The sequence below is a fragment of the Camelus ferus genome, chromosome 3, assembly GCF_009834535.1.
Source record: "Camelus ferus isolate YT-003-E chromosome 3, BCGSAC_Cfer_1.0, whole genome shotgun sequence".
In the NCBI taxonomy this organism is placed as follows: Eukaryota; Metazoa; Chordata; class Mammalia; order Artiodactyla; family Camelidae; genus Camelus; species Camelus ferus.
The window spans coordinates 97,030,879-97,044,928 of NC_045698.1; the positions used below are offsets into that span (position 1 = coordinate 97,030,879).

Consider the following 14,050-nt stretch of genomic DNA (forward strand, 5'->3'; position numbering starts at 1 on the left):
GTTCCTTGACCGAATTATTCCCACCAGCATACCAATACTCCTTTGACTCCACAATTTCTATCTATCATGCAAATTCCCTGATCCTGTTCAGAGTAAAACTACATGAACACATTGTCTTCATTCACTATCCACACCTCCTTCAATGTTATTTACATTGCCATATGCATTGACCTGGATTCTGCAGGTCTACTAAACTCTACTAAACAACTACTAAAACTGCTCACCAGAATTACCAATAATTGGTGGCCAAATTCCTCAGCCACTAAGCAGCATTTACACAGTTCCCTCCTTAAAATACCCTCCTTTCCTGGCTTCTTATTGCCACACACTCCTGGTTCTTCCCCTTCCTTACTCCTTCTCTAATTCCTCTTGTCAATTCCTTGTCTCCTACCTGAACCGTATATGCTGAACAGCTTGGGAGTTCAACCCTGGACAATCTTTTCTTCTCTATCTCTATAGTCTTCCCTAGATCTTTTAAAATATCTATCGAGCAGTGATGCCCAAATGTGTATCTTTGACCCAAACTGCTCCCCTGAGTACCAGCCAGACTCCTGTATAACTACCTAACTGACACATCTTGGATCGAGGATGTTTAACAGCCACTCCACACTTACTATATCTAAAACCTAGGTCTTGATGGTTCTCCCCATATATGTGTCCCTCTCACAATCTTTTCTATTTCAATAAATATTACCTTCAAGTACCTAGCTGTACAAATCCCAATATGAAGCTTTACCCTGAATGCCTACCCCTTTTTTCAACCCCTACATCCTAATCATAAGCAAGTCCTATTGCCACTACCTACAAATTAAATCTCCTAATCCATCCACTCCTCAACTATGACACCCTAGACTGAGCCACCATTATGTTCTGCCTGACCCACTTAAATGACATTCCAACTGTCTCTGTGCATTGTCTTCTGTCCACTTCAATCTATTCTCCATATACCTAGAAACTAGAGTGATCTTGCTAAACTACATTACATTAAATTACTGTCCCATCCAAAATCCTCCAAAGGCTTTCCATTACTGTTCTACTTAACTGAAGAACATTCAACATGCTCCTCAAAATTCCACATGACCTGGCCCCTTCTACCTTTCCAATCTCATCTCATATTAGTCTTCTTCCTTCTCCTACTCTCTACTCATCTTGATCATTTCCCTGTTTCTTCAACTTGACAAAGCCCTTTCCATAACAAAGCCAGGAACTCTTCTTGTTCTTTCTGCCTGAAATGCTGTAACCCTAAACCTATAAAATTAACCCTTTGCGTGACTAAATGCCCCTCATTCTTCAGGTCTCAGTTCAAACTTCATCTTGACAAGGACTTCTCAAACCATCCTATCTACAGCAGCCTCCCCCAGGGACTAGTCACCTTGTTTATTTCTTCCCTAGTATTTATTACAATCTGTAATTACCTTACCTTTGTGTTTATTTATCTCTTTTCCTGCCTGCCAGCCTCAGTGAATCCAGCATCTTGTCTGTTTTGTTTACTAGTGTACCTCCAATGCCTGGAACATAGGCACTCCATAGGTGCTTTGTGAGATGAGTGAACGGAGTAAGTAAATGGCTCTCTCCTTGGCCCACTCCCTTAACTACATACCGTATTATACCATGGTAAATGTTCAATCCAAGATGGAACAACTTCGATGTAGTTTGTCCCCTATTCCTCTAAACACAGGAGAATGATTCAAAGAAGCTGGTTTTCTAGGGCAAAAAAAGAGATGGAGAGGTACTATGGAGAGGTTGCAGGAACATAGACTAAGACCAGTGGCAATGGCAATGCTAATACATTAAGAGTAAGAGGAAAACCTACTGGGTGCCAACTATACACTGAATGTAGGCAGTGCCAAGAGAATCCTCTGGGACAAGTCAGATTCAGGGAACCTGTCTCAAGCTTTAGAGTCCACAGGCATTATAGCCCTAGGTAGTAGCGTGGCCAGTCACTCGTCCAGCAGAACTAACTAGTGGAGAAGCTGCCACGGATTGGGCTGAATGGACTATTCCTACCCCTCTCTAGCTAGTGGTTCTTAACTATGCAGGATCACCAACTTTGACAATCTCATGTAAAGCTGTGAATCTTGTTCCCCAAACACTGTAACAATTTTGAAAATTAGCTGTGCCATTTGGCCTCTGTTCCCACTCCAGAACTAAAGAGGCAGGAAGACGCTGTGAAGTGGAATTGAAGGAACACAGGATGAGGTCTATCCCAGGTGGAAGAAGTCACCACCAAAGACAACGAGAGACTCAGAGCTCAAAGCGGTGAACACCCATACCACCTTGTCAGTGCCTTTGGGCTTCTGTTCAGACAGGCTTGCCACTGGTAATAAATGCTAAGAAGGAAGAGGGCATGTCCAGCATATCCTGGAGGATATCCATTCCAAGGCAGAGCCCTCAGAAACATTCCAAAGGAGAAAAGTAGAGAGGCAGGAATGGGGACAAATACTTCTCTCTTATGGTGTGTCTACTACAGACCACATGGATGGCTCTGCTTTGTATTCTAAAGAGGTAGGAGCCACAGACAAAGCAATAAGTGTTCCTACTGATGACCTATGGTCAGATATTGGAGAAATCACTTTCCATAGTATTAAAGCCAACCAATAAAGAGCTCCAAATTAATCAACTTCCTAACTTAATATTCTTTTTTTGCATTTAAAAAAATTTATGTATTTATTTAATAATATCATATTTTTTAAATTATAGTTGAGGTACAATATTATATGGTATAGGTATATAATATATAATTCACAATTTTTAAAGGTTATAATCATTTATAGTTATTATAAAATATTGGCTATATTCCCCATATTGGATAATACATCCTTGTTGCTTATTTTATACCTGATAGTTTTCACCTCTTAAGCCTCCACCTCCATCTTTCCCCTCCCCCTTCCCTCTCCCCAATGGTAACCACTAGTTCCTTCTCTACATCTATGACTCTGCTTCTTTTCTGTTATACTCACCAGTTTGTTGTATTTTTTTTTTAGACTCCACACGTAATATCTTACAGTATTTGTGTTTCTTTGTCTTATTTCACTTAGCATAATGCCCACCAAGTCCATCCATGCTGTACACCAGAAACTAACACATTTTAAATCAACTGTACTCCAATTAAAAAGCAAACAACAACCAACCAACCCATTTAAAATATGGGCAGAAGAACTGAACAGACATTTTTCCAAACGAGGAAACGCAGATGGCCAACAGGAACATGAAAAGTTGCTCAACATCACTAATATGAGGGAAATGCAAATCAAAATCACATTGAGATATCATCTCACACCTGTCAGAATGGCCATCATCAAAGAGAACACAAATAAATGCTGGCAAGGATGTGGACAAAAGGGAATCCTTGTACACTGTTGGTAGGAATGTAAATTGGTGCAGCCACTATGGAAAGCAATACGGAGGTTTCTCAAAAAACTAAAAATAGAACCATCATATGGCCCAGCAATTCCACTCTTGGGCATATATCCGAGAAAAACAAAAACATTAATTCAAAAAGGTACATATACCTCGTTATTAGTAGCAACATTGTTTGTCATTGCTAAGATATGGAAGCATCCTAAGTGTACATCAATACATGAATGGATAAAGAAGATGCAGCATATTATATGTAATGAAATACAACTCACCTATAAAAAGGAAGGATATTTTGCCATTTGAGGCCCTTCGTTCACTTTTTTTTTTTTTTACTTCAAAAACCAGAATTTTGTAACTGGCATAAACATTTCTATTACATCAAAAACAAGAAAATACCTAGAAATAAACTGAACCAAAGAGGTTACCTATACTTTGAAAACTATAAAACACTGATGAAGGAAATTGAAGATAACAAAGAAATGGAAAGATATCTTGTGCTCTCAGACTGGAAGAATCAACCTTATCAAAATGGCTGTACTACCTAAAGCAATCTACAAATTCATTGCAACCCCTGTCAAAATGCATTTTTCACAGAACTAGTACAATTTCAGAATTTATATGGAATCATAAAAGACCTCTAATTGCCAAAGCAATTTTTTGTAGGTCGTATTTTTCTCTCTTTCCTTATGGTTTGATGACTAGAGAAGTTCCTTTAACATTTGTTATAAAGCTGGTTTGGTGGTGCTGAATTCTTTAAGCTTTTGTTTATCTGTGAAGCTGTTGATTTCGCCATCAAATCTGAATGAGAACCTTGCTGGATAGAGTATTTTTGGTTGTAAGTTTCCCCCTTTCATCACTTTGAATATATCATGCCACTCCCTTCTGGCCTGTAGCATTTCTGCTGAAAAATCAGCTGATAACCTTGGGAGTTTCCTTTTATGTTATTTGTTGCTGTTCTCTTGCTGATTTTAATGTTTTCTTCTTATCCTTAATTTTTCTTAATTTGATTACTACGTGTCTCAGTGTGTTCCTCTTTGGGTTGATCCTGTGTGGAACTCTCTGCACTTCCTAGACTTGGGTGACTGTTTCCTTTCCCAAGTTAGGGAAGCTTTCGGTTATTACCTCCTCAAAAATTTTCTCAGTTTCTTTCTCTCTCTCTTCTCTTTCTGGGATCTCTATAATGAGAATACTAGTGTGCTTCATGTTGTTCCAGAGTTCTCTTAAATTATCCTCATTTCTTTCATTCCTTTTTCCTGTTCTGTGTAGTGATTTCCACTAATCTGTCTTCTAGTTTACCGATTCATTCTTCTGCCTCATTTTGTCTATTCTTGGTTCCTTCTAGTGTGTTATTCATTTCAGTGATTTTATTCTTCAACTGTGTTTGGGTAGTCTTTGTATTTTACAACTCTTTGCTAAAAATTTTGCTCTGTGCATCTGTACTCCTCTTGAGTTCTCTAAACATCTTCACCATCATTACTCTAAACTCTCTCTCAGATAAATTGCCTACCTCCTCATCACTTATCTCTTCTTCTGGGATTTTATCTTGTGCTTTGGCCTGGGAGATATTCCTCGGCTGCCTCATAGTATCTACCTTTCTATTTGTATTTTTAGGTAGGTTAGTTACGATTCTTGACCTTGGAGAGGTAGCCATCTGTGTGAGACCTCCTGTGTGTCCCAGCAGTACATTCCTCTCTTGTCACCCAAGGGCCAGGGTCCAGCCAGTCCCAGGGTAGAGTCTGGCCTGTGTCTGTGGATTCCTTCCATAGGCTTTGGGATTGTTTTCTTATTTCTAGTATCTGTCCCTTGGTGGATGAGGATGGACTAGAGGCTTATGCAGGTTTCCTGTCAGGAGGAGTTGGTGCCTGACCACTGCTGGATGAATCTTGGTCCTAGACCTCTCGGGGGTAGAGCTTTGTCTAGAGGACTTTGTGGCTTAGAAAGTCAGCTGATGGGTGGGGCTGTGTTCCCACCCAGTATGTTGTTTGGCCTGAGGCTTCCCTGCAGGCTGTTGGGTGGGACTAGGTCTTGGTGCTAATAAGATGTCAGCTACCAGGAAAGCTCATGTAGATAAACAATCCTGGAATGTCCACCACCAGCTTTTATATCCCTTAGGTGAGCTTCTGCTACCTCCTCAGGAGACCTTTCAAAACCAGCAGGCAAGTCTGGCCCAGGTTCCTATGAAATCACTGCCTCTGCCCTTGGACCTGGCACACACGAGATTCTGTGTACGCTTCCCAAAAGAATGAAGTCTCTGTTTCCCCTAGTTCTGTCAGGCTCCTGGAGTTAAGCCCCACTGTCCAAAACCAGATGTCCTGGGGTCTCCTCCTCCTACCAATGCTGGAACCCTGGGATGGGGAGCCTGACATGGGGCTCAGAACTCTCACTCCTGTGGGAGGGCCTCTGTGACTTAATTATTCTTCATCTTGTGGTTCCCCCAACCCGGGTAGGAAGGGGCCCGATTATATCGGGAGCATGACCCTCCAAACGTCCCCGCTGGGGTTTCCAGTTGAAAATCTTTTTTGCTAGGTTCCAGTCTTTTTTTTTTTTTCCAGATGGTTGTTTTGCACTCAGTTGTGGTTCTGTAGTCACGAGAAGAGGTGAGCTCGTTGTCCTATTACTCCACCATCATGTTCGGAAAATCCTCTAACTCAATACTCTTAAACCAGGGAAAAAACAGCCTTCTCATTCAGAAAATAAGACTTGGCTTAGATGTGAGAAAAGCCTTCCTAAATACTTTGAGACACTGAAATATGTGCATATATGCATGCTAGGGATGGAGGAAGGTTGACAGGGGTCACAACAATGAGATTTGATTCTGTCTTAGATGGTTATGAGAAAGTAATCATCATATAACTACAGGTGCAGGTCTATCTAGAGATATGGGTGAAAATAATGATCCTTTCCAGTTTCGGATGACTATAAGGAAGACAACTATCTCCTTATCTTATGTATCATAACATAAAGTTTAATTTTCCAACAGTGAAAACTGTCCAAATTTGATCAAGCTAGTTTGTGGGCTTATGAGTGCACATGAACAAGATGGATGACCTTTTGCCAGGTATATAAAGGAAAAGGTAAAAATTGGGTATCTAAGGTCCCTTTCTGCCTCATATCTAAATGTAAAATATTGTTGTAATAAAGAAGTCCAAAGACTGAGTTACATATTAACCCTACTAACTCCATGACTGATTCCTAATACTTACATATACAGGCATATCTCAGAGATATTGAGGGCTTGGTTCCAGACCACCACAATAAAGCTAATATTGCAATAAAACAAGTCATATGCATATTTTGGTTTCCCAGTGCATTTAAAGGTTATGTTTATATTACTATAGTCTATAAAGTGTGTGATAGCCTAAAAAACAATGTATGTACCTTAGCTAAAAAACACAAAAGTCAGTACAACCTATAGTCAATTAATCTTCAACAAAGGAGGTAAGAATATACAATGAAGAAAAGACAGTCTCTTCAGCAAGTAGTGTTGGGAAAGCTGAACAGCTGCATGTATCAGTGAATTTAAAACACTCCCTCACACCATACACAAAGATAAACTCAAAATGGCTTAAAGACTTAAATATAAGACATAACACCGTAAAACTTCTAGAAGAGAACAAAGGCAAAACATTCTTTGACCTAATTCTCTGTAGCAATGTTTTCTTAGGTCAGTTTCCCAAGGCAAAAGAATAAAAGCAAAAATAAACAAATGGGACCTAATCAAACTTATAAGCTTTTGCATAGCAAAGGAAACCATAAATAAAACAAAAAGGCAACCTATACAATGGGAGAAAATACTTGCAAATGATGCGACTGACAAGAGCTTAATTTCCAAAATATGCAAACAGTTCATACAGCTCAATATCAATAAACAAACAACCCAATCAAAAAATGGGCAGAAGACCTAAAAAGACATTTCTCCAAAGAAGACACAGATGGCCAATAGGCATGTGAAAAGATGCTTAACATCGCTAATTATTAGAAAAATGCAAAACAAAACTACAAAGAGGTATCACCTCCCATCAGTCAGAATGGCCATCATCAAAAAAGTCTACAAACAATAAATGCTGGAGGGGGTATGGAGAAAAGGGAACCCTCCTCCATTGTTAGTGGGAATGTACATTGGTGCAGCCACTATGGAGCACAGTATGGAGTTTCCTTAAAAAAACTAAAAATAGATTTACCATATGGTCCAACAATCCCACTCCTGGGTATACATCAGTAGAAAACTCTAATTCGAAAAGATACTTGCACCCCAATGTTCACAGCAGCACTATTTACAATAGCCAAGACATGGAAACAACCTAAATGTCCACTGACAGACAACTAGATAAAGAAATTGTGTTACATACATACAATGGAATACTACTCAGCCATTAAAAAGAATTAAATAATGCCATTTGCAGCAACATGATGAACAAAGAGATTATCATACTAAGTGAAGTAAATCAGAGAAAGACAAATATGTTATCTTATATGAGGAATCTGAAAAAAAAATGACAAAAATGAACTTATTTACAAAATAGAAACAGACTCAGACACAGAAAACAAACTTATGGTTACAACAGGGGAAAAGCAGGGGTACCAAGGGATAAATTAGAGGAGTTTAGAATTAGGAGATACATACTACTATATATAAAGCAGATAAACAACAAGGTCCTTCTGTATAACACAAGGAACTATATTCAATATCATATAATAAACTATAATAAAAGGGAATCTGAAAAAGAATATATACACACATATATGTAACTGAATCACTTTGCTGTATACCAGAAACTAGTGCAACACTGTATGTAAATCAACTATACTTCAATTAAAAATATATATTAAAAATACCAAAAAACCAATTACAATAGTAACATCAAAGAGCTAATCACAAATCACCATAATATAGTAACAATGAAAAAGTATGAAATATTTCAAGAATTACCAAAATACGACACAGACACAGGAAGAGAGCAAATACTGTTGGAAAAATGGTACCCAAAGACTTGTCTGACACAGGGTTGCCACAAATCTTCAATTTGTGAAAAACACAATATCTGCAAAGTGTAACAAAGTGAAAGGCAATAAAACAAGATATGCTGGTACTAGACAGAACAGGAGCAGCAAACTATCTGTAGTAACTAGGTAATATTTTAGGCTTTGTGGGCTTATCAGACAATTGTTCCAACTGCTCAACTCTGCCAGCATAGCAAGAAAGCATCCAAAGACAATATATAAATGAATGAGCATGGCTATGTTCCAAAACAACTTTATTTTTATGGACACTGTAATCTGAATTTCACATAATTTTCATGAGTCATGAAATTTTCTTCTTTCGTTTTTTTTTTTTTTCCAACCATTAAAAAAATGTTAAAAACAACTCAGCACGTGGGTCATACAAAAATAGGGAGTAGTCCCAATATGGCCTACAGGCCATAACCTGTTGGTCTCTGTGTCAGGAACTTCATGGTTGGTATTTATACTGACCTTTCAAACTGCACAATTTCAGCAGCCCCTGCAAACCCATGCCTCAACCTCCTTCTCCCTTATTGCAGAAAATAGCAAGCAAAGAAAACTTGGTAATTCAAGGCAAAGACCAGAAAAAGAGAGACTGAATTGCCCCAAATCTAATACAGTCTAAACTGATTGTTAAAAAATAAAGCAACTCTTACCATCAGAGAACTTTTATACTAGAAGAAGAGTCTGTTTTAATACGGACTAACAAGAGGAAAAGTGAGTCTGAATTAAAGACTTTAAAATGCAATTTCATTTCTCACCAAGGAAGTATTACTGCAAAACAGAAGGCCTAACAGGACTGTTTTAATGAATAGATGACTCATCTGTAATCAGTGCATTAATTGTTGGGATTCAAATGTATGCTCTTAAAGTACTGGGAAAAACAGCTTCACTTTTAAAGCAGGTTAAGCATTCCCCCTACAGCCTTTTTTAAACTATCAATTTGCTTTGCAAACTATTTCTTGCCAAAGACTGTAGAAGTAAACTTCCATAAAATCCTGACAGATTTATCACAAATTCTAAGCTATTAAATCTCAAAAATTTTAAAGGACACATGTATTTGGGTAAGAAACATTACAGTCATTACTTTCAGTACTACAAAATCAATTCTGTCAGTCTCCCATCCCTAAGGTTGACACTGTACCTTTTGCCTTTTTTCAGTCCTTTCAAATTATTTCGAAACTTGTCCTCATCTTGGAGTTTCACTTCTCTTTCCCCAGTCTGGAGATTCAGTCGCACATGGGATCCTGCAGGAACAGTCTGACCTAAAAGCCAAGAAGAGAAGGCTTATGAGGAGTACAGTGAGTGGAGGGTCACAGAAATGGAACAGGTGGCTAACAAGCCAACAGGACTTATCCATTGATCTCTCTCTCTAACACACACACCACTCACATATTCTTTTTGCTAATCCTTATTGAATAACAGAATGAGGCAAGGTAATAAAGGATATCTGCACTTCAATCCAGAGACCAATGTCTCCCAGTTAGAACTTGCATATTCAAGCTATTCTGTTTTCTTTAAATTGTGCTATAATAAGCCTTTTTCTTATGTGTAGTAGATGAATGGCGAATACCTGCTCACCCTTCAGGACACAGCTACATTACTGCCTCCTCCAACACCCTTTGTGCCCCTCCCTTGACAGCTCCACAGAACCCCAAACAACTTGTCATTCCAGCAGGCTTACACCTTACTACCCTCATCAATTTAATGAGGCTCCTTCCTCCCTAACTTCAGGGACTGCAAGTCCTCCTTTTTTATTTCCCCAGCCCCTAGGACTGAGCTTGACACATAAAAATTGTGGCATTTAACATGTATAAGAAGGGATAAAGAAGAAAGAAGAGACTGGAAGGCAGGAGGACATAGCAAGCCGAAAAAGCACATAATGGAACTGAGAGGCAAACTAAAAACCTATGCCCAGCTATCTCAGAAGAACTGCTACATTAGCTGGGAAAACAAGTGTTACGAATGGATGGGCTGGCTATTCATACACATTGTACAAAATTACCCAAGGATAGTTAAAAAGTAACTGTGCAAGATCACATACTACAAATGGAATGTTATACTTATTCAATCATTCACACATTCACTTACCAAACAACTACTATACACCAGGCCACAGTGGTAGGTTCTAGGAATACAAAGAGGAATGTTAATGGCAAGAGGAATAGAGACAATTTCAAGAAAGGGACTTTACAGTAGACTAAAAATTTAGAAGCAGAGAAGCTACTTTGACACCTGAATTTTGATTGCTTTCTCCTGCCAGTGAATGGCATTGCCTTCCTGATGCCAAGCTTGATTCAAGAATCAAAAAAGAATGACAATTTGAAAAAAACCCTTCAAGGGAATCATACAGAACAAGTTCTCTTAGAATGATCAGGTAAGCCCTGAGTATAAAAGGGTAGTGATGTAGCAAGAATTCAAGTTTTCTCTATTCTTGCAGGACCATAATGAACTCCAAGTTCCAACAAGTGCCTCCATCAGAGAACCAAGGAGCCAAAGAAACACCATACCTAGACATGCTGTTTTGTTCCTGCTGCCCTACTTCAGCAGAGAGTTTCTGTATCTTTACCTAAAAGTTAAATGGGAGCTTGAGAGTGAGTGTATATGCATAATGATCCACTTCTAACCCCCATCCAAAATGCTACAAAGATTAAAAAAAAAAGTATGTTCAGAATAGAAAGGGGAAACCTTTCTCTGGGGAGGCTTTCTGAATAAGGTTAAGCGAGGGGTTAAATGAGGCAAAAAATGAGAACCAGACTGGGTGAAAAAAGAACCCAAATAGATGGAACCCTGCGTGCAAAGGCTCAGACACAGAAACTGACAGGCTGCATTCAGCAGGCAGAAAGCAGAAGAGGCCAGAAGAACTGGAATGACTGTGGAGGCTGTGGTCTTGGTGCACCATTGGCAGCCCAGTCTGCAGAAGAAAATAAAAGTAATAGCTGGGGAAGTTGGTTCTCAAAAGAGATGAGGCCAAATACTGGCAAGAACAAGAAAGAATCGGTAACTTCTACCCAATTTCTACAATTATGGGACAAGAGGAAACTTCTTTAGCATTAATACAATCTCTGAATGTATGAATGGGAGAAATTATCTCACTGAAGAGATTCAAAACTGATAGAAAAACAGAGTATTTTCCCGGCTTAATGCTAGGCAGGTCACCCTTGATACTCTCTCTACTTTATCACCCCTCATAACCGATCAGTCTCCCAAATCTGTTGTTTTTCCTGCTATTCATCTCTTGAATTCATACCCTTCTCTCTGTCCTATCACTGCTCTTGTCTGAACCATCATCATATCTCTTCTGGATACTGCCATAGCCTTCCCACTAGCCTCCTCTATCTAGTCTTACCTCTGAATACAACTGTTCTTTACAATGAATGATTTTTTTTCCCCAAAATACAAATATGACTATGCCATTCCCCTGCTCCATATCTTTAATGTTCTTACTGTTCCTAAAGTTGAAAGTCCCCATGTTGGTCAACGAGGCCCTTTAGTATCTAGTCCCTGCCCGCCTCTTCAGCCTTGTCCACTCCTCATTCATGCTTTAGGTGACACTGGCCTTTTTTCCATTCCATGAAAGAATCATGCTCCCTCCTACCATGGGGCCATTCCACCTGCTATTCTCTTCACCCAGAATCTTCTTTCCAACCCCAGCTTCCATCTTCTTATCCTTCCTATGAGCTAAAAGTCTCTTCCTATGAGAGTCATTCTCTTCTTCCCCAGATTAGATATGGCTGTCCCCTAAGGCTTTCACAAGCCTTTCTTTTAAATAGCACTTACCATAATCAATAGTGACATTTTAGTGTTTTATTTATCTGGTTAATATAAATGCTCACCATTTTATCCTCAGGGTCTATCATAGAGCTAAGCATACAGTAAACCCTCAACAATTTTTTGTTGAGTGAAACATTAAATATGAAAGAGAAAATTTTAGCTTATGTAGAGATGTGTGGAACAGTAAGGATTTTCACTAGGGCAAGTAGATTCATAATAATTAGTAATCATGTTAATAGTTATTTTTAGTAGTAATTGTAAATAATAATAATAATAATAATAATAATAATAATAATAATAATAATAATAATAATAATAACAACATCTTAAATTTCCAGTCTTTTGATCAAAATTAGAAATAAAAAGGTGAAAAAGTACATGACTTTAAAAGTCTGAGCACATGACAGGAATAGGTTACACTGTGCTAAGCTGGCCAAGGAAGAGACTAGGATCTTGTGTGAATCTATTTTATTTGGGGAAAATTCCAAAATTACTCCCTTCACATAAGCCACCACAAGGGGCAAAAGCAACCACAATAACATTAACTCAAAATACAGGTTACGTTCATTTAAAATACATGAAGCCATCCACAGCAGCAGTGGCAGAGGCAGAAAAAAACAGTATTTCAAATGTTTCCACCTCACTGGGAAAAAGGCCAACTTAGAGTATAATCTGAACTGCTTCCTTTCTAGGGCCTCTGTGAAGGGATAGTAACACTGGAGAAGAATAGAGTGGAGTCAGAAAGTCACCAGATACATGCAGGTACAGAGTTAGGGATTAGGGGTAGAGAGGAAGGGGACAGGCAGAAAATAAAGATAGGAAGCCAGAAAGGCAAACAGGCCTGCAAAACCTACAGTGTCTGTTTTCCTACCACTGGTCTCTGCGGCAAGATACTGGTGGTAGACTGCATCATTGTCACCAGTTTTATTCCAACTACCTCCCTTTGCTATGTGACCTTTCAATTCTTTGTACTAGTGGTAGAGTGTACCTTCTCACCCTCTGACTTTGGACTTGGCCTGTGATGTGCTTTGGTCAGTGGGATGTTAGCAAATTTGCCAGAGGTTTGAAGTGTGCTTGTGTGTTTGGCTTGTCTCTTGGAATTGTTTATCACCATGAGAAGAACATGCTCCACTAGCATTCTGATCCAAAAAGGATAAGAGATTCATGGAGCAGACCTGGACCCAAACTGCAGACTAGAGATGAGCCCAAACACGGTCAGCTGAGTCTAGCCTATCTGGAGACATGTGAGCAAGAATAAATGACTGGATTTCTTTTTTAACCTTTTACTTTGAACTACCTTTAAACTTATACAAAACTTGCAAAAAATAGTACAGACAGCTTCCATATATCACTCACACACTCTTTCCCAATGTTAATATCTTACACAGCCATAGACAATTACCGGGAAATTAATACCAGTAACCAAACTAAAGATCCTTTTCAAACCTTACTAGTGTTTCCACTAAGGTCCTTTTTGTTCTAGAATCCCATACGGACTGTGGATGTTATCTCTCCCTAATTTCCTGCACTCTGTAATAGTTCCTCAATCTTCCCTCGTCTTTCACGGCCCTGACACCTTCAAGGAATACTGATCAGTTATTCAGGACTGTCTGGTCATTGTCATGATTAAACTCAAGTCATGCAACCATAACTGAAGTATCACAGAAATTATGTCATGTTCTCAGTGCATCGTATCAAGGAGTTTGTGATGTCGTATCTTATTCCTGGTGATACTGGCCTTGATCAACTAACAAAAGTAATCTCTACTGAGCTTTTCCACTGTGGTAAACAAAAATCATGGCAAACTACCAAACTGTGAAAAAGTCTGGCAGTTTCTCAAAAAGTTAGACACAGTTACCGTATGAACCTAGCAATTCCAAATCTAGGTGTATATCCAAGAGAACTAAAAACATAT

At 38.8% G+C, this 14,050-nt stretch overlaps 1 protein-coding gene across 4 annotated transcripts in view; it reads right to left on the reverse strand.

The window, feature by feature from the left end:
* Positions 1-14,050, reverse strand: part of SIL1 (SIL1 nucleotide exchange factor) — a 210,392-nt gene that overhangs the window by 81,522 nt on the left and 114,820 nt on the right. For all 4 annotated transcript variants that reach the window (XR_004318735.1, XM_006180347.3, XM_032476848.1 and 1 more), the window contains one exon: positions 9,506-9,626. Coding sequence is in view for 3 of the 4 variants with exons in the window: in XM_006180347.3 (XP_006180409.1) it covers positions 9,506-9,626 (121 nt within the window). In the remaining variant the exon portion in view is untranslated. The remainder of the gene's footprint in view (positions 1-9,505; positions 9,627-14,050) is intronic.